The 21443-nt window shown below is 45.8% G+C and overlaps 1 protein-coding gene across 1 annotated transcript in view; it reads left to right on the plus strand.

The window, feature by feature from the left end:
* Positions 1-15776: 15776 nt before the first annotated feature.
* The window catches only part of FAT4 (FAT atypical cadherin 4), a 124772-nt gene continuing 119105 nt past the window's right edge, over positions 15777-21443 (plus strand). Inside the window, exon 1 of the mRNA XM_064416442.1 lies at positions 15777-21274. Within this exon, the coding sequence (XP_064272512.1) occupies positions 15995-21274 (5280 nt within the window). The 5' untranslated portion in view covers positions 15777-15994. The remainder of the gene's footprint in view (positions 21275-21443) is intronic.

A 21443-nucleotide genomic window follows, 5' to 3' on the forward strand; every position in this document is an offset into this window, starting at 1 on the left:
ATGTGTGATCAGGCTGTTTTGGCAAATATCAGCACTCATGGGAGCAGAGCTGGAGGAATATTTTTCAGCAACAACTGTAATGCAGAATACTGTGGTGCAATTTCACTTCAAAATATTTATATTTAGGCTTAAATGCAAACATTCCTTTGAACTCTCCTAATCACCCCATACCTCTCAAGTTCTTTAAAATTAAAAATTTAAAATTAAAGCACAAAATAAAGCCATTTAGAAAAACAAATCAACCTACAACTGAATTTAAAGTGTTGTACAGACAAGTGCTTCCAACATACAGACACACAGTCAGTCTTTACCCTAGAGCTCTTTATTTTGAATCTTAAAAGCAGAGTGTGAAAGACCTGCAAGCCAAGCCAAAATATCTTATATCCTTCAGTTTTGTCAATAATTATTAAATGCTACAGGGGGGACTACACCCACGTTCTTTGGGCCATATCCTGCACTTCCCTAATATCCAGTATTATGTCCATATTTGTTCTTTTTCCCCCTCTTACTCTCCCCTGCCATCAAGAGCCCTCTCCCTGAATCCTTCCTTCTCTGTGACATGCACGCATGGACACGCGTTATGGCCAAAAATGAGAAGACAATGAAATGAAAATGAAAGAATTCACAGGAAGCTTCTTCAAGTGTCAAATTGCAGAACGAAGAGAGCTCATTGCCTCTGTGGAACAAATATAATTTTCAGTTTTAAAATTATGAAATTTGCAGGCATGTATATTTTTTCTTGTCATAAATGGATAGATTCATAAATATATGGCTGGGAAAAAATCCTTGCTAGCCACCAGTTGCACCTCAGTAGTTCCAGTACATTTGACACTTGACAAACAGAGAGATAGAAGTGAGTTATATGTTGCTATGGTTTTATGACCAAAAAAATAAGTCAAGGAGAACAGGTATTATAACATTCAGACATTTCTTTCCTCTCTGTCCCTGAGGGATTTTTCAATGGCAGTTTCTGCATTGAGAAACAGCAAAAAGAGAAAAGAGAGAGGAAATCCTTTAATCGCATCCTTTACTTTTTAATCCAATCCCTGGGACACAGAATACATTATTTAGAGAAGAAGTTTGTTCCTGAGATGGAACCTTTCAGCTCCTGGTTGGTGAGTGGCACAGACTGTGCTGACCAGGGTGGACATTTCCCTCTGCAGTGGCAGAGCACACACTGTGTCCCTGCCTTGCCAAGCCAGCCAGAGTGGCCAAACTGCAGCCAGGGATAGCTGCAGCTATCTCCAGGAAAAAGCATATTCTTTTAAATCCCTGCAGCTTCTATTCTATTATTATGGAGTTTTATGAACTGCTGCAGATGAATTGTGCTTCCTTTTTTTATGAAAATCCAGCTTTTATAATCTTTTATTCCTCTTGGGGAGTGTTAATGGGTACAAAATGGAAGGATTGCTGTGACAGTGATGCCACACTGGGAAGCCCTCACAGCAGAGGTTCCTGAGCCAATTTGGATGTTAAAGCAGCCCCTCTTTGCTGCTCTTTCCATCCTGACAGAATTATGATGTGCTCCTCAGCCTACCATACATTATTGAAGAGTTCTCTGGGTAAACACATGCTACTGCAGTCTCTGGCTGTAGGAGAGACATTATCCAGCTGAAACTGCTGTGACAGCAGCCAACTCCTTGCATTTCCACTTCCAACTCTTGCCTGAATCCAAATGTGCCTCCACCATCACTGCTATGGACACAGAGAATGCACCCTGAAGACTGAGAAGCGGATTTTGTCAGGCCCAGAGTTTCCCAAATAGCCTCCAGCTGTGCCAGGGAGGTTTAGATTAGATTATAGGAGCAATTTCTTCCCTGAAAGGGTGGTCAGGCTGCCCAGGGATGTGATGAAATCACCATCCCTGGAATTGTTCAAAAGGAGTGTGGATGTGACACTTGGGGACATGATTTAGTAGTGTACATGGTGGTGCTGGGCTAATGGTTGAACTCAAAGATCTTAGAGGCCTTTCCCAACCTTAATGGTTCTATGATTCTGTGATCTTTAATGACAGGCTTTTGCCTGTCTTCACTGGCCATAAATAAATTTAATGCTTCAGTCTCTTCAAGACTGATAAAACTGGCTTACTTTTATCATTATCTCTCACTGACTTGTCATGGACAGTGTGAAAATAATCACAGAATGAACATCTCTGAATGTTTTAGATGATATGGACAGCTCAAAGGATCAGGGCAACTCTGGCTACAAGTGCTTGATCCCATCCAAAGATAGTTCTGTCCTTCAGTGCCCCTGCTGAGGAGGTGGAGCAAGACACACTCCAGGCTACATCTCATTTGTATCTATGGCATATGCATAATATACCGCACATTTTGTCCAGTGTTTGCATGAAATAGGGCAAAGCATTCTTCTTGCTGATTAATTAGCATGGAAATTTAATACCAGCTGATTTATTGGCTTACAAATGTGTTTTGGCCATTACAAGAACCTACTGGACACACTTGCAAGGTGAAATCCTGGGAATTTTTCCAATAATTCAAATCAAGCTAAGATTGACTTTGATCCAGTAGAAGTGAGATAAATATTTTATCTCCTTAGGCATCTTTCAGTATTTTGAAAGTCTTGCATGTATATTTCACATACGAACATATACAGCAATTTATGGTAAGCTCCTGGCATGATTAATCCTATCTATATATTTTTATTCTAATTTACAATACCTGGATACATGGGAAATGCTTGGAAACAGATGAATTTGCATAATATCAGATTTTCTCCACCTAAAAAATGGTAGTAAATATGCCAGTGAGATTCCTGCTCAAATAATCTCTGATATTCTACTAAATTAAAAAAAACTGAATGCTCTGATTCCTCTTTGTTCACAGCACAGACATTGATTTTATTTTACCCTTACCTCCTCTATTACCAAGTGTAATTTGTGTTCCGGGTTCTGGTACTAGATGCTATTATCTTGAAAAGCACTTGATATTCCTAAGTGTGTAAGAGCCAATTCTATAAAATTTTTCACAGGTTCCCATGTTTCCATGCAGCACTGACAGCATCTGGTTAATTAGGAAAATCCCAAGGAGGGAGAAAACAATGTCAGTATAAACAATGGTGAGATCTTTCTCTCATCATCTGAATCACACATTTTGTAATGGGAAGGTAAAATGTGATGTTCTTTAAAAGAAATTCAGTTTTACCAGGTATCCACTGAGCAAGGATAGAGAGATGCTCGTCAGGCTATGATGAGCAAAGTGTTGTGGATATACACCAAGCTTTCAGACATCATTTTAGGCTCTAGGAGGAGTGATGACAAAGCTCTGCTCCAGAGCACTGGGTAACATGGAGCTAGCAGTAAACAGAGCAGGGTGTTTCATTTTTGTGGTGCAGAATTCCAAAGAGTAACAGGATCCAAGATGAAATTTGGGTTAACCTTGAATGGGAAAGCAATGCACTGATGTCCAGTTAGCAGAAAGAGAAAGAAGAGAGCCCTGTCAAAGAATGAAAGTGTGGCTGCACTGCTGGCACTGAAGGTAAGCCGGGAAGGACGGGGCACATGAGCAGGGTGCTGCTCTGCAGATCCAACACACAGTCCACAGGGCATGTAGTGATCATTGATGTCTGTTTTTTTTTTTTAAAGAGCAGGCTTATCAGGTGGCATCAGCAAGGCTGTAATGAAACACATCAGCCTGGGAAACTGAAAGAAATGGAGATGTATTGAGGGTGCTGAGCACAGCCTTTACAAACGCCGTAGGAAATGAGTGAACAGCACAGGTGACGATAAACAGGAGGCACCTCGGTGAAAGCAATTTATACAGCATTTGCTCAGTAGCATGGACTGATTTTATAATCAATGCTGATAACAGAGCAAGGATCTGGGCTGCTTTTACCTTGAGGCTCCTTTGTTCAGGAACAAAGGGATGAAGGACCAGCCAGACAGCATGGGGTCCCAGCAGTACCTCCCATGAGAACAGGGCAGGATAAGCCTCGGCAGCATTCCCGAAAATATGGGCACCTGCTTCAGTGCAGGGGGTGTCTTGTCCACCTCATGCACACAAATCCACCTGCAGCAAGCATTCCAGAGCAAAATACCAGCTCCAATTGCAGCATTTCATGTTTATGCCATAAATTTATTTAGGGATGAAGCAATGCATGTGGAATAAGGCAACAATTCATCGTGAAAAGGGAGTTCATGCTATAATCCAAAGACAATGGGACGACCCTCATCAAGGATTGTAGCTATTGTTCTAGGAATCAGCTATGAATTATTATTTTTCTACATTTAGTCAGCATATCCTCCAGAATATCCCATCTGACAGTGGTCAGAAAGCCGGTGTGTGTGGAATCTGCCTGCTGCAGAATTTAATTGTGCCTTATGGGGATTCCCTTCTGTCAATGATATGTTGGATATTGATCCATATAACTGGAGGACCTTTTCCTTTTCTTTTTTTTTTAATAATTGATCTATAAACAGGCATTTGAAAGAAAACAGACTAGCCAAGGAGAGCTTTCATCTTTCAAAATTCTGCTGTTAAAAAGCCTGCTAATAATCAATCGATATCTTGGATCATATACTTTGCTGATAGAAAATATTGAATATAATTTCAGGGAGTGAACCGGAGTTGGAACCATCTTTTAGGGTTTTTTTTTTTATTATTTCATATGACATCCTATTATTTTTGTGGTGCACAACAGGTGCAGGGAAGATTACTCAGCCAAGGGCAGAAAGACCTAGCTGCTGTTCAGATAGTGCCACCTTGATTATCCAAGCGACATGGGGACACTGAATATGTTTGCATAATTAAGGCCTTGGCTAATGGTAGTGCTTTTAAATGCAATTAATAGCTTTCTGGGGATGCAATTATTTTGAAAAACAAGGAGATTGTGGTAAATGAGGTTCAGCTAACTGTGGTAGAACTAACAAGTGTTCATTTTTGACACGATCAAAACATAATAGCAGATGACTTCCAATCACAATATGTATTAAAATTAAGAGAAAGCATGAAAGCAAAATTACGTTTATAAAATGTTGAAAATTAAATTAAAAGGCATGTGTTAGGTAGGACAAATTGAGAGAATAATTTCTTTAGCAGTTTTCATTCTTACTCATTTGAGAGGTGGTCATTCTCCCTTTGTTCAAGGTACCTTCATACATGTGTATCAGAAATAAGATTCTTCCTTACAGTACAATTTGCACTTTTAAAAAATAATCAGTCATAGAACACTTCAGTTTGGAAGGGGTCTAAAAGACCTTCTAGCTCTAGACTGCTTGGGCAGGGACACCTCCCACTATCCCAGGCTGCTCAGAGCCCCATCCAGCCTGGCCTTGGACACTTCCAGGGATGGGGCAGCCACAACTTCTCTTAGGAAAGATATGCAAATATCATGCAAATCCACCCAATGCAGCCCCCTCCTAGAGAAGGGAGACTACATCTGCACAAAGGCAAAGCATCCCAGAGCTGTTTTCAGCATCCCCAGGCACAGGGCAGACTGGCTGGGGCTGGGGGTCAGGGGCAGCCCCCAGGGCCGGGCTGGGCAGGACAGGCAGGATGGGGGGGACACAGGGGACGCAGAACGCTGGCTTTGTGTCCAGAGCTGCTTGGAAATATAGTCCATCTTTTCATGTGCTCAGAGACAGCCAAAAGGGATATACATAGATGCTCCAAAAAATACTTAGAGTATTAGTTTTTGCAAAATCTTTAACTTTTTTTCTTCCCCCTTTTAAAAAATAACAGAGAGCTACTGTACCCTGCTGAGACCAACATCTGTGCAGACAATTAAACCCTTTGAGACTCTGAGCAGGGGGGAAACTCAGAGGAACTGGCCCTTTTCTACTACATCCTCTGAAGGATTACAGATAAAGAAAAGATTTTGCAAATAGCTAGGCACATACATAATTACAAAGAGGTCCCACTGATTTGTTTTTAAAAAAATTTGGTTAACAATGAAGTTTTATTTTCTGAAAAATACTGATATTGGCACTTGGATCTGAAATACAGCACTAACATCTTTGTTGTAAACCTCTTTTGGTAGGAAGCCAGATCTAAGACAACAGAGGAAGAAGCTGAATAAGTCCTTGGGTTTTATTCTTCAGATTTCTCAAGAAATGATTTATAAAACTTGATTCACAATGATATGAGACCAAGAGCTCATTATACAGCATTCTGGTTTCTTCTTTTTTTTTTTTTTTTTTTCCCTGTTGTTTAGCTAGAGTTGGGCAAGTGGGGCAGAATACTTTTGCAATGTATTTTCACTATTGTTTTTTTAACCTGAGATTTTTCTTAAGAAAAGGACTTCCTGCATGGAGGGATGCCACTGTGGTATGGGTGGTTCAAATGTGGAGTGAGTTCAGTCCCTGCTCTTCATGGCTCAAGATCTCAATGAACAAGGTAAACACTGAGAGAGGAAAGATAAAGGAAGATGAATTAAAAGGATTCAATTGCAGGCACCTTTTTATGAGAACTTTCTGCTGAAAAGAAAAAAAATCCTTCTCTTGAAATTATTCTGACCCAGGGCTGTGTATTAATAGCTCTTAGTGCTAATTGCTGTATGTGCTTCCTAGTGCACACATCATTCCACAGAAACAGGCATCCATACATCTATTAAACTACTTTTTTTTTTTTTTTCCCCTTGGGAAATGACCACCAACAATTTCAGTTTTCCAGGAAAACAGATTAGTTGTGGTTCTCCTTCCCTGCATCCACCCTGCCTGCCTGTGCCCTCCCTTGTGCTGCAAGAGGGAGTGCCAAAGAACAGGTGGGTGTTTTTCACACAGGCATTTTGGCAGTGCTTTGTTATCTCTGTGATGAGTAGAGGCAACACTAAGGAACAGTGTGCTGTGGGAAATATGTACCATCTTCAATTCGAGATGCTGGTGTGTGGCACTTCCTGCCACAGAGAAAATCTGACCTGCCAAGATGGAACTCCTTGGCATATACTTAAAAAAAGGAACAAAAAAGCACAACATTAGGAAATTATTTGACAACATTTCTAAACTGTCAAACCCAGTACAACTCTCTACATACAAGTCCAGGTTTGCAGCAGCCTGAGAAACTCCATGGGCACAGACTGCAACCAAGAACAGTTCGCCTGTGAGCAGTGAGCAAAGCCACTTACCCTGACACCCTAAACATAAACACAGCAGCTCCCTCTGACACCAACCCAGCACAATTACTGCTGCACACTCCTGATGGAGCATGGAAAACGACAGATATTAGGAGAAGTCAAGGTAGTTTTAGTGAATTTCAAGGAAACATGACTTGCAGCAGGAAGAGTTCAATGCTGAGAAACTGCCGGGCAAGGAAGGGAATTATCTCATTGCCATGGCTCTGCCCCAGCAGACTTCCATCCCTCTACCCAACAACCACATTTCCATGGTAGAGAAATCTGGGGGAAGAAGCTGGACTGTTCCCTGGTCAAGGCCTGGGTCGTGCTGTGGCAAGGCCACTGCAGCATTGCAGTCTCCTCCTTGTCAAGGGCAAGGAAACTGTGCTAAACCAAAAACTTCTCTGCCTTCACAGGTCTTCTGCATCCCTTCCAGGTTTTGCCTCCTGTTTTAAGGTCAGTGCTCTGTCAGAGAAATTATAAAGGAAATGTGTAGGTAGCAGATCAGGCAATTAATGTTTGGATGTGTCCCCCATGTCACCTGTGCTGTCACCTGGGGTACCAACCTCGTTGTCTGCAAACCTGAGCTGGGCTGGCAGGGGCACCCCCAGCAGAAGAGAAGTCCAGATAGGGAGAAAGGTTTGGTTATAAACACACAGATAAACCTGCCTTTCTGAAAGCCCAATTATGCTTCTTATTTAAACATAAACCTTCAAACCAATCTGGTTCACAATAACACTGTCATATAAACATGATGGTTTCAAAAGACACCAAAACTGGAGCACTGGAAATGTTTATTTCAGTGTGAAAATACGAGGCTTACTAATATTTAGTGTCTTTTTAAATATTTGTTTCAAAATGTGGCTTGGGTTATAAAGACAAGAATTTTAAGAGCAAATAATTGTTTAGTTAAAGTTGCACACTGGATTAACTACATAACAGGATTTATAGAACAGACAATTATGAGAGTTCATCTAATAAATGCTTTCAAGGTGAAAGAACACTCCTGCCAAAGCAGAAATACAATAGAAATAGTCTGGAATAGTCAGTTTTAGAAACCTGCAGTGCCTCCCCATGGCCAAGCAGGTGCTCTCCTGATCTGGTGTCCTCTGCATTTTGTGTGAAGGAATTATTGATGGTACTTTGTATAATTATATTGGTTATGTTTATTACCATGAAGGGGCTGCAACCTGTTGTGCCTCTTTCCTGCCATGCCCTGGAATGGTGACTAGGGAACAGCTTTCAGCTTTTCATTAGGATCACAAAACCAGAAACATTGACAGAAACATTTTAATTGGGGAGGGAGGGTGGTAAATCCTTGTTACCTCAAAATTAAATGGAAGCACTCAGCTGTAAAACAGAGGAATGGGTCAAATGAAATGGGCTTTTCCATATGGATAATGACTCCTCAAGAAACTGAAGCAGCTTAGCTTCAAATGAAGCTTGCATAAAAATAAATAAATACTCCCTCACCCCTTGCTAATATAAGCAATTTTGTACTACAGCAAAAACTTCCAGACAGAATTTATTTGCCCCAATAATCCTGATGGACCCTTCCAACTCAGCATATTCCAGGATTCTATTCTGAAATAATGCAGAGCATGCACTGCAGTCTGTAAATGAGGCATTCTCTAAGGAAAATCATGGCAGAAATTTTATTGGTTTCCAGTCAAAGACCATTTCAAATACTGAAGAGGTGTAAAAGAAACACCTGCTGGGCTCATTCTCCCTTTTCTTTCTCTCTTCCCGTTGCTATTTTATTCTCAGACAGACACACACACATAAATATCTATATGAAATGATGCATACCAAAGTGCTTTGTTATTAAAGTTTCTAACAACCTGGGACATCAAAGAGTTTTAGAGGGACTTTGCTCTCTGTTCAGGGGAAGGTTTGACTCTTGCTGTTTTGACCCAGGTTGCTCCAGCCTTCTACCCACCTCCATGATGAATATTTTGAACAGATTTCAAGGGAAAGTTCTTATTTGGACCATCTCTGGCTTAACCTGTCATTTTGGTATTTTCAGATTCCTTTGCTCAGGACATAGCCTCCCCTGCACAGGGCATTACAGCTGCTTCTCCAGCCACAAGTAATCATTCCTCATTTATTGTCACCTGATGTGAGTCCCAGCTCTCACTGACAATTCCCATTCAGCACTTACTGTGCTATATTTCACGTTAGAGTAATGAAAGTACCTTTTAGGGTGACATCAAATAGTGATATAAAGTGACTTACCCTTGGGGTCCCTTCATAATATGTTGGAATTTTAACATTACTGGCAATTTTTGTAAAAATGATGTTCTACCTTAGTTCCTTAATCAGTGAAAGACTAAAAGTTTAATTAACATAAAACATGATGTATTTCACCTCCTGCACAGCCTAAAGACTCCAAGGTTTTTCCTTGGCATATCAAAAAGTCTTCCTAATGAATCACCATATGCTACTAAAAGTAAAGACATAATAAACTTGTTCTGTGGCATTCTGAGACTGATTTAAATATGATTTTTTTAATCAATCATGAAATATAATAATTTACTTTAAGGTTATGTAGTATAAGGCCTACTTACATCTCACACTGCTCAGTACAGAGCCTGTATGCTATTTGCCCTTGAATGCTTCATAATTTTTCTTACTATTTTTAAAAGAATTGAGGGAGGTTGTTGAGATTTTTTTCCCCCTATAGAGAGTACACATTTCTGAATATTATGCAGATACTGTCTCTTACTTAAATTCTTCTGAAGTTCACTTTTCCCCAGTTTTTCTTGCTTTATCCTCTAATCTCTCCACACTGAATCAACCTGCCATTGTAACCAAAATTTTATTCTTCTGAGTGCCAAGTGATTTGGACATTCATGGCCCTACTTTTTCAAAAACTGCATTTGAGGTGTTATAGGTACTTTATTTTTCTTCCTTGAGCAACTGGCATCACGACAAGAGAGTCAGTAAAGCCCCACTTAGCATCAGGATGACTACCAGTAAAGCTGCTGGGCTGCAATGAACAGATTTAACTTCCAGATTTGTAGATTTGCCAAGCTGTTTTACTGAATAATAGGTGGTATTTCTGATTTAGAGACTTTAAGAGATTTAGGATTTTAGAGATTTTAGGTTGCTTGGTTTAATGAAGACTAAGTGCCCAGCAGCTTCACAGTGACTGTGTACAGTTGCAGGATGATGTGTTTCAGATTTTCTGGATTCCAGACAAATAGTTTATTTTCCCAGTGTCTTGCTGTCAGTAATTGCATCCCATTACTAAACTCCAACAAGAGTATGGAATACAGATGCTTGAAGGAGTAATGAGGTGCATTCCTTCAAACAGAAAACAAAGACTAAGCCAGAAAAGCAAAGCTTTCCAAATGTTTAAACAGATTAAAAAAAAAAAAAGGTCAAAATTGTTTGAGTTTCTAGAACATAGCAAAATTAGCACTTTTAACTAGTTAGTAACTATGTGCTTATGGTCCAGGCAAAAGACTCAGGCTAGTTTCTCTCCTCAGCTTAACTCTACCATCTTGTGGGTTCCCAGGAAATTACAGTTTCAGTCTTAAAATCATCTTAATAAACCAGCTAAAATAGCTGACAGCACTGCTTTTGGGTTTTTTTATGACTAAGTGGCATATTATGGACAAAATGCTATTAAAGCCTTTTTTTTTAAAATTTACTCTTTCAATTTGTGGCTTTCCAAGCCATAACAATATGTGTGCATTCCACATATTTCAGTATTTCCCAGTGACTTTGCAAACTCCCGATTTGATCCATGGCAGTTTTACTGTGACAACAGAAAAGATAATTATACAAGCCCTTTACAGAGCAGATAATTATGAGATTTGTTACAATTGCAATTTGTTGCAATTTAGGATTTTGCATCTTGTGACAAGGAAATCAGAGCACTTAAAACAAAAATGCACCAAAAACGAGCATTTGCTTTGAGAGTCTCTTTCTTTCTCCTTGTCATTTAAGTTATCCTTAACTGCCAGAGATCAGTACAGTTTTGGCTTTGAACTGCAAGATTTCCACTTTTTATTTGATAGGGTTTTTTTACAGGAACTTTTTACTTTCTTTTTCTGTTCAGGAGTGATGGGATTCATCCATTCATTTGATGGGAATCTGACTTTGAGTCAAATAATGCTGAATTTACACTTGAACTGTAGAGGATATTTTTCAAAACCTTTTAAAATGTGGTAGCTGCTGACTTCAGCAGGGTTTTGCCAGCAGCCAGACCATGAGCTATTAAAAAACCCCAAAACCTTAATTTAAAAGAAAAAAAAAAAAGGAAAAAAAAAAGCCACAATATGCAGTTAAAAGCACTGTGGGGTGCACAAGCTGTTAAAGGAAAAAGAAAACATGGTGTTGCAGAGCAGGTGTTGAAAAATTAAACTACTGAGTTCAGACCAGTATATTTCTAGGCTATAAAACATGGCTTGGAAAACACTTTAATGTTCTTTTTCCAAGCAGAGTGAGTCTATTAAGTAATAAATATCAAAAGGCCAATTCAGCTCTCATTAGTGTGACTGGGATGGGAACTGAGAGTTGAATCAGGCTCTAAAAGTCAGATGCTGCTGTCTCTGGGAGGATGTGATGCTTAGTGACACATTATGAATATCTCCATTTAAATTGTTTAGTGTCAGAGCAAGTGAAACTTGAATGATATGCCATGTTCAGTCCTCATAACAACAGCAGGACTCCTGGTGTACTATCTATCTAATAATGAAAAGGTAGAGTTCAATACCTATTGATTTAAATCAACATTATTCTGCCTCAAGGACTGCTAAACTGCATCCTGAGAAAAACACTATAACAATATTTTTATTCCCGGAGCATCAAAGGAGAAAATGGTGAAGCAAAAGTGTTTTTCGCTCTCTCTGTCCCTAGCTGAAATACAAAGTGTTGTTAAAAATTCAAATGCAGTTAGTAAGAGGAACCAACAAAGTTCAGTAAGAGAACCAAAGAAAAGTAGATGTACTCATTCATCAAACACACCCTGCACCCTCTTAAGAAAGAAATGTCTCACATCAGTGAAGTTCAATGAAGTTGGGGTCTGTAGATCATCATAGAATCATTTAGGTTGGAAAAGACCTTTAAGATCATCAACTGAACTGCAGTGATGCAAGTGTGGGCAGGATTCCAGCTGCCTTCAAGGAATAATGAGAATGCCCAGTGCCCAGTCTTGCCTCATTCAGGAGCAGGGTGCATCAAACAGAGCTTTTGTGCTCTTACCTTCAGCTCATCAGATATAAAACACAGAAACCTACCTGCCAGATCTGCTGAATTCACAACCAGTTCCTGCTCTGGCTGCAGAATAAAATCCTCTCCCTCTTGTGATATCCAATTGCAACCCTGAGACCTCGGAGGGCTGTGTGAGATAATAGGTATGCATTCAATTTCCATCAGACTGATCCAAGTAAAAAAAAAATTGCTTAGAATTTCTTTCTTCCCTACAATGCTTTTCACTTCATTCATCAGCCCTCTGCTTCTGTACTGTCTGTGCCTTCCAGCACAACATTTCAGCAGCATCATGGCCCACTTTAGGCAAAAACAGCGTTGGAAGCACATTAAAAGTGACAGCCAGATGTGTTGATCTGTTGACGATGGACACTGAGGTCGTTATTAAGACTTTGCAGTGGAGTGTGAGCTGGACAGTGTTGGGATTAGATTGCTTCTGCCATATCTGGAGGTGAAAGCCTGATGAAGTGTTGGGAGGTGTTATCAACAGAGCTGGAGGCAAGACAAAAAGTGCAAAAATGACCTATTCTTCACTTTATTTCCATTCCTGCAAGTTAGGAGTGGTGGAGTGCTTCTTAGCATAGTCTTAACTCTGTTGAAATGTACTTGTGTTAATCTAAAAGGGGTCAAAACTCAACCTACACTTATGCTGATGAACCACCAGAGTAATTCCACTGACATGCAGAGACTTTATAATAAAGGTATTGCTTAATATCTACCAAAACTGCTTCAATTTCAATGGGCTTTTTCTTAGCCATTAAAATAACTTTTAAAAAAAGTACAGTTGGTTTTAAAACATCAGGGTGGTTTTTTTTTTTTTGTTTTAAAAGTACAGTTGGTTTTAAAACATCTTCTAAGTTTGACTACATTTGAAACAGCTCACAGTAAAAAAAAAAATACAGTTTTAATGAGAAAATTATTTTTTTAAAATTTCCTGCAATTATTTTTGTAACCGAAAATTGTCTGTAAAGTTTTGTATAACTTTTCGTAAACATTTGGGTTTAAAAAAGTAACTTTCTGAATCCTAAGGAATGGAATTTTGATGTATTGAAGCACTTCAGGAATTTAAAGGGTGTTCTTTTTTCTTTTGTGAATGATTCATCTAGAAAAACAGTTTTACATCTACAGGTACAAAAGGCTTAAGCAAATTATGTTTTTGAAGAAATTCTGAGATATTTACATTTGTCGTATCAGATCATTGATATAATTGCAAATATTAAATTACATGGCCTGTAAACTGGCAAACAGATTTTGTTTGATTCATTCTCATGTATTGCAAGACTTTGCAATGTATCATTTTCTTTTAATATAATGCAAGGGGAACAGATGATAATTCTGGGATCTAATATTGACAGACATTAGTTATGAGTTTCTAGAGTAGCAAAAAATGGTGCTTTAAAACCTATTGTCTAGATATTCTCGTGCTTTCTGGATATTCTTTCTTGCCTAGAATTTTAGCCATTTTGCATACCTCTGATGTACAATATTCAAAAGGCTGATGTTTGAATTTCCATACTTTTGCAGCAGCATTTGTTATTTTGGCATTTGAGAGAAGAACCCACAGGGAAGCACAAGCTATGGGCACAGAAGAGCTTGAACAGTGTCAGGACAAGATTGTGCCTGTTCCAGATGAAAAACAGTTGATTAGTGATTAATTCTAATTCTAACCATAACTAGGGAAAGAACCAAAGGCCCTTTCAGGGGCAGAATGTTTCTCCATGCTGTGTTCTGGACTTGGAGGTCCAATTTACCTGACAGATGTGAAAAATCCCAGGTAGTGAGGAAAAAACTCCAGCTCAAAGACCTGCTCTAGTGAAGGCTGATGTTAATTTGCACTCCTCCCCCTCCAGCCCATACAATCTTATTCGCCAGTAGTGCACCATACTGGGTTTTGCTGGCTGATCTAAGACGCGAGCATTTTTGCGACAGAAGTGAAGAAAGCACCTTCCGAGAGCAGCCAGCGAGCTGCCGGCCGCAGGCGAGGCTCGGTGCAGGCCTGTAGGTGGAGTTAAATACCAAAGAACTGGAGCAGAGCGCGGCAGCGCCGCGGAGCCGGGCGGGCGGCAGCGCGGGGCAGCCGCTCTCGGCTGTCCCACGGATTCACCCAGTGAGGAGGAGGAGGTGTTCACACCCGGGATAGACTTATCTCCTACTGAGCTAGGAAAGGCAGAGCGCTGCGAGGCACAAAAGCCCCTCTTCAGGTCGGCAGCAGACGCTGAAAAATGGAAAACTAAATGCAGGCAGACCACAGCACTGCCGTGCGGGGAGAGGTGCTGTGCCCACGGGGTCGGGGCTGATCGCGGGTGCGAGGATCCATCCCGAGAGGGATGTGCAAGAATTACTGTTCTCTTTGTGTTAATGGCAACACAGAACAGCAACCACCCGTTCTTCCGTACTGCTTCCAGTCAAGATTGCTGCTAATGGTCATTTGACCTCCCTTTCTTTAATCATATCCAGGGTGCTAGCGCGGAACAAACTTTGACACCACATCCTTCTACCCTCTCCTACTGTTTTTTTTTTTTTTTTTCACTTCTTTTATCACTTTTCCGACTTTTCCATGCTGGAAAATACACTACCAGGTTCTTTAACTCACAGAGATAAATAAACTCTGCAATTTAATGATCCCTTATGCGGCTGTGCTGGATTTACCTTGTCACTTTAATTGCTAGATGTATCTTGTCACTTAAATTGCTAGATTTACCTTTGGGACTTTAATTGCCGTCTACAGATTTGTGTTTACGACCGCTGCTTTTATTTAAAGAAGAGCTCACACAAAAATAAAACTTTTGCTGCCTGCGCCGCCGCGGGGAAAAGGAGCTTCCTCGATTTTGTGCGGGTTTTTTGGGATGGAGGAAAGGGGGCTTTTCGGTGGGCACGGAGGTTCCCGCGGGATGCTCCGGCACCCCGGAGATGCTCCGGGAGCCGCGCCGGGCGGTGACGGCAGAGGGCGCTGCCGGCCCGCGGGAGGCGCGGCCAGCGCCGCATCTTCCCGGGATAACGGGACCCGCAAGTTCGCTCCAGAGCCGCCTCCAAAGTAAGCGCCGCCGCCGCAGCCCGGTCCCCCGGTACGCGGGGCAGCCCGACCCGCTCCGCCCAGCCCGCCCGGCTCCCGGCTGGCTCCCCGCTCCGGGCGGGCCGGTCCCGGGGGACCCGCGCCCCGCTCCCGGCGCGGCCGGGGCTGCCCCTCGCTCCCCGCCCGTCCCGGTCCCGCCGGGGCGGCCCCTCAGGTGCGGGGGGCGGGCCGGGGCGGGGCGGCGCGGCCCGGCGGCCAATGGGCGGCCGTGGGGGGAGCCGGCCCGGGCGTCAAGAGGGCCGGGATCCATGAGCGCCGGGCAAAGTTGGGTCCGGGCGGCCGCGGATCACGGACCGGCCCGGCCGCCGTGCGCCCGGGCATGCCGGCGGGGCGGCGGGCACCGCGCGGGAGCGGCGGGCCGCGGGGGCCCCGGCGGTAGCGGCGGCGGCTGCTGAGCGGCGATGCGGCGCGGCGCCCCCGGCCGCCCCCCAGCCCCGGAGCGGCGGCGGGAGGAGCGGCGGCAGAGGCAGAGCCGGAGCGTCCCGTGAGCGCGGCGCGCCGCCGGGTCCGCTGCCGTCCGCGTCCGGAGCGCAGCGAGCGCGGGTGCCGAGAGAGGCGGCGGGCAGGGCAGCGGCAGCGGGAGCCGGGCGAGCGGCGGCGCCGGGCCGCCCCCTCGGGGCGCTGCGCCCCCGGGTCGCCATGGGCCGCCCCGCCGCCGCCCGCGGGCCGCCGCCGCCGCTGCTGCTGTCGCTGCTGCTGCCGCTGCTGCCGCCGCTGGGGAGCGCCGCCGCGGAGCCGCGCCAGGTGTTCCGGGTGCTGGAGGAGCAGCCGCCCGGCACTTGGGTGGGCACCATCGCCACCCGGCCCGGCTTCACCTACCGCCTGAGCGAGCACCACGAGCTCTTCGCCATCAACGCCACCTCGGGCGCCCTGCACACCCGCGCCACCATCGACCGCGAGAGCCTGGCCAGCGACGTGGTGGACCTGGTGGTGCTCTCCAGCCAGCCCACCTACCCCAGCGAGGTGCGCGTCCTGGTGCTCGATCTCAACGACAACGCGCCCGTCTTCCCCGACCCCTCCATCGTGGTGACTTTCAAGGAGGACACGGGCAGCGGGCGCCAGCTCATCCTGGACACTGCCACTGACGCCGACAGTGGCACCAATGGCGTGGACCATGGCTCCTATCGGATCGTGGCCGGCAACGAGGAGGGTCGCTTCCGCCTCAACATCACCCTCAACCCCAGCGGCGAGGGGGCTTTCCTGCACCTGGTTTCCCGCGGAGGGCTGGACCGGGAGGCCACCCCCACCTACCAGCTGTTGGTGCAGGTGGAGGACAAGGGCGAGCCCCGTCGGCGAGGGTACCTTCAGGTCAACGTCACCGTGCAGGATATCAATGACAACCCGCCCATCTTCAGCCAGACGCTTTACCAGGCACGAGTGCCTGAGGATGCGCCCGTCGGGGCCAGCGTTCTCCAGGTCACCGCCGCTGATGCTGATGAGGGCACCAACGCTGACATCCGCTACCGCCTGGAAGGAGGCGATGGCAGCGGTGCTGGGGACGGGGCTGGCAGCCTCCCCTTTGAGGTGGACCCCGAGAGCGGGGTGATCCGCATCCGTGAGCGCTTGGACTACGAGATGCGGCAGCAGTACTCGCTGACGGTCCAGGCCATGGACCGCGGGGTGCCGGCGCTGAGCGGCCGGGCCGAGGCCCTCATCCGCCTGCTCGACGTCAACGACAACGAGCCCCGGGTGAAGTTCCGCTACTTCCCGGCCACCTCCCGCTTTGCCTCTGTGGATGAGAACGCGGCCCCCGGCACAGTGGTGGCCCTGCTGACGGTGAGCGATGCCGACTCTCCGGCGGCCAACGGGAACATCTCCGTGTCCATCCTGGCGGGAAACGAGCAGCGGCACTTTGAGGTGCACAGCAGTAAGGTACCCAACCTCAGCCTCATCAAGGTGGCGGCCGCGCTGGACCGGGAGCGCATCCCGGCCTATAACCTCACCGTGGCAGTGGCGGATAACTACGGGGCCCCACCGCCACCTCCAGGCTCCCCCACTACCGTCTTTTCCCCTGACGGAGCGGTGGCAGCTCCCGTGAGCCGCTCCTCGGTGGCCAGCCTGGTGATCTTTGTGAACGACATCAATGACCACCCGCCTGTCTTCGGGCAGTCGGTGTACGGGGTGAACATCAGCGAGGACGTGCCCCCGGGCAGTTACGTGCGGGGCCTCAGTGCCACGGACCGTGACTCGGGCCTCAACGCCAACCTCAAGTACAGCATCGTCTCGGGCAACGAGCTGGGCTGGTTCCGCATCAGCGAGCACAGCGGGCTGGTCACCACGGCTGTCCCCGAGGGTGGCAGTGCCGCAGGCACACCCAGCTCCAGCAGGCTGGACCGGGAGACTGCTTCTCAGGTGGTGCTCAACGTCAGTGCCCGCGACCAGGGGGTGCAGCCCAAATTCTCCTACGCGCAGCTGGTGGTGACCATCCTGGACGTCAATGACAACAAGCCTCGCTTCGGTCAGCCTGAGGGTTACCAGGTGTCCTTGGCTGAAAACTCCCCATCAGGAACTGAGCTGCTTGTCCTAAGTGCCACTGATGGGGACCTGGGGGACAATGGGACTGTCCGCTTCTCCCTGCAGGAAGCCGAGCCAGCGCTGGTAGCAGTTGGACCCTCCTCTGTGACCCCTCGCCAGATGTTTCGCTTGGACCCGGTTTCGGGCAAGCTCAGCACCATCTCGCAGCTGGACCGGGAGGAGCAGTCTCACTTCTCCTTGCAGGTGCTGGCCACTGATTTGGGCTCTCCTCCCCTTTCTTCGGTGGCCCGAGTTAACGTGAGCATCCTGGATGTGAATGACAATAGCCCTGTGTTTTACCCCATTCAGTATTTTGCCCATATCCAAGAGAATGAGCCAGCCGGCACCTATGTGACCACCGTGTCTGCCACAGACCCCGATCTGGGACCCAATGGGACAGTCAAGTACAGCATCTCAGCTGGAGATACCTCCAGGTTTCAGGTCCATGGGCAGACAGGGGTCATCACAACAAAAATAGCCCTGGACAGGGAGGAGAAAACTGCTTACCAGCTGCAGATTGTGGCCACTGATGGTGGCCATCTTCAGTCGCAGAACCAAGCCATTGTCACCATCACTGTCTTGGACACACAGGACAACCCCCCTGTTTTCAGCCAGGGCACGTACAGTTTTGTTGTCTTTGAAAACGTTGCCCTGGGTTACCACGTAGGTACTGTTTTTGCTTCCACCATGGACCTCAACACCAACATCAGTTACCTCATTACGACGGGTGACCAGAGGGGCGTGTTTGCCATCAACAGGGCGACGGGGCAGATCACCACAGCCAGTATTATTGACAGGGAGGAGCAAGCATTTTACCAGCTGAAGGTGGTTGCTAGGGGTGGGGCGATTACTGGCGACGCTGTGGTCAATATAACTGTCAAAGATTTAAATGACAATTCCCCACACTTTGTTCAAGTGGTGGAAAGTGTAAATGTTGTTGAGAACTGGAAAGCTGGGCATACCATATTCCAGGCCAAAGCTCTTGATCCTGATGAAGGTGTTAATGGCATGGTCCTTTACAGCCTTAAGCAAAACCCAAAGGGCTTGTTCTCAATCAATGAACAAACTGGCGCTATAAGCTTAATGGGGCCGCTTGACATAAATGCTGGGTCTTACCAGGTTGAAATCCTGGCCTCGGATATGGGGGTGCCTCAGCTGTCCTCCACCTTTATCCTGACTGTCTCTGTCCACGATGTAAATGACAACCCGCCTGTGTTTGACCAGCTTTCCTATGAAATTACTATTTTGGAGTCAGAGCCTGTGAATACCAGGTTCTTTAAGGTACAGGCTTCTGACAAAGACTCGGGAGTGAACGGTGAAATAGCTTACAGTATAATTGAAGGAAATGCTGGGGATGCCTTTGGCATATTCCCAGATGGCCAGCTCTATATAAAAAGTGAACTGGACCGTGAGCTTCAGGAAAGATATGTTTTACTGGTCGTTGCCTCTGACAGAGCCGTAGAACCACTCAATGCTACTGTGAACGTTACGGTGATTCTGGAGGATGTAAATGATAACAGGCCCCTGTTCAACAGTACCAACTACGTGTTTTATTTTGAAGAGGAACAGAGAGGTGGGTCCTATGTGGGTAAAATAAATGCTGTAGATAAAGACTTTGGGCCGAATGGTGAGGTCAGGTATTCATTTGAGCATATGCAGCCAGATTTTGAGCTGAACACGGTAACTGGGGAAATCAGAAGCACTCATCAGTTTGACAGAGAAGCTCTCATGAGACAGAGGGGAGCTGCAGTATTTAGCCTTACAGTAATAGCCACGGATCAGGGGTTGCCAAAGCCTCTGAAAGATCAGGCAACTGTACAGATCTACATGAAAGACATCAATGATAACGCCCCCAAATTTTTGAAAGACATTTACCAAGCTACTATATCAGAATTGGCAGCAAATCTGACACAGGTGCTGCGAGTTTCTGCCTCAGATGTTGATGAAGGGGTTAATGGGTTGATTCAGTATTCTGTAATCAAGGGAAATGAAGAAAATCAGTTTGTAATAGACAGCAGCACAGGCCAAGTGACCTTAGTAGGCAGACTAGATTATGAGGCTACTGCGTCGTATTCCCTTGTCATCCAAGCGGTAGACTCTGGAGCCGTTCCTTTAAGTTCAACTTGCATGTTGAGCATTGATGTGTTGGATGAAAATGACAACAGCCCTTCCTTCCCTAAATCAACCTTGTTAGTGGATGTCTTAGAAAATATGAGGGTTGGTGAACTTGTGTCATCTGTCACTGCCACTGATTCTGATTCAGGTGACAACGCTGACCTCCACTACAGCATTACAGGGACAAACAATCACGGGACCTTTAGCATCAGTCCCAACACCGGGAGTATTTTTCTTGCCAAGAAACTGGACTTTGAGACACAATCTCTATATAAGCTAAATATAACGGCAAAAGACCAGGGAAGGCCCCCGCGATCCTCTACCATGTCAGTGGTCATACACGTTAGGGATTTCAACGATAACCCTCCTCATTTTCCTCCGGGAGACATCTTTAAATCAATTGTTGAGAACGTTCCTGTGGGTAGCTCTGTCATTTCCGTGACTGCTCACGATCCAGACGCGGATATTAACGGGCAGCTAACGTATGCCATCATCCAGCAGATGCCAAGGGGGAATCACTTCCGTATCGATGAGGTGAGAGGGACAATATTTACCAACGCTGAAATCGATCGGGAGTTTGCCAATCTCTTTGAGTTGACAGTCAAAGCCACCGATCAGGCCGTTCCTGTGGAGTCCAGGCGCTTTGCCCTCAAGAACGTGACCATTCTGGTGACGGATCAAAATGACAATGTGCCTGTGTTTGTATCGCAGAACGCCCTCGCAGCCGACCCCTCGGTTGTGATCGGCTCCATCCTGACCACCATCATCGCTGCGGATCCTGACGAGGGTGCCAATGGCGAGGTGGAGTATGAGATAGTCAATGGTGACACCGAAACCTTCATCGTGGATCGCTACAGCGGAGACTTAAGAGTAGCCTCAGCGCTGGTGCCTTCTCAGCTCATCTACAATCTCATAGTTTCTGCCACCGACCTGGGCCCCGAAAGGAGAAAATCCACCACCGAGATGACTATAATTCTGCAAGGGGTTGACGGGCCTGTTTTCACTCAGCCGAAGTACATCACCATCCTGAAGGAGGGCGAGCCCATCGGGACAAACGTGATATCCCTGGAAGCGGCCAGCCCGCGGGGCTCCGAGGCGCAGGTGGAATATTACATCGTGTCCGTCCGGTGCGAGGACAGGAGCCTCGGGCGCCTCTTCACCATCGGGCGCCGCACCGGGGTCATCCAGACCGCTGCCATTCTGGACAGGGAGCAAGGAGCACGGCTCTACCTGGTGGATGTTTATGCCATTGAGAAGTCTTCTGTTTTGCCCCGCACGCAACGAGCAGAGGTAAAGGTTTATTCAGTAATTATTTGTCTTGTTACTCCTGTGTAATTCCAGGATTATGGCTGATTTTTCACTGAAGTTGTGGTGTCGGTGTTGAACATGAGCATTGGCTCTGAACAGCTCGTGTCATGGAAGTTCTTGTCATCCCTGCCTGGCTAAGTCCCTGGGATGA

Source organism: Passer domesticus, chromosome 4, assembly GCF_036417665.1.
Source record: "Passer domesticus isolate bPasDom1 chromosome 4, bPasDom1.hap1, whole genome shotgun sequence".
Taxonomy (NCBI): domain Eukaryota; kingdom Metazoa; phylum Chordata; class Aves; order Passeriformes; family Passeridae; genus Passer; species Passer domesticus.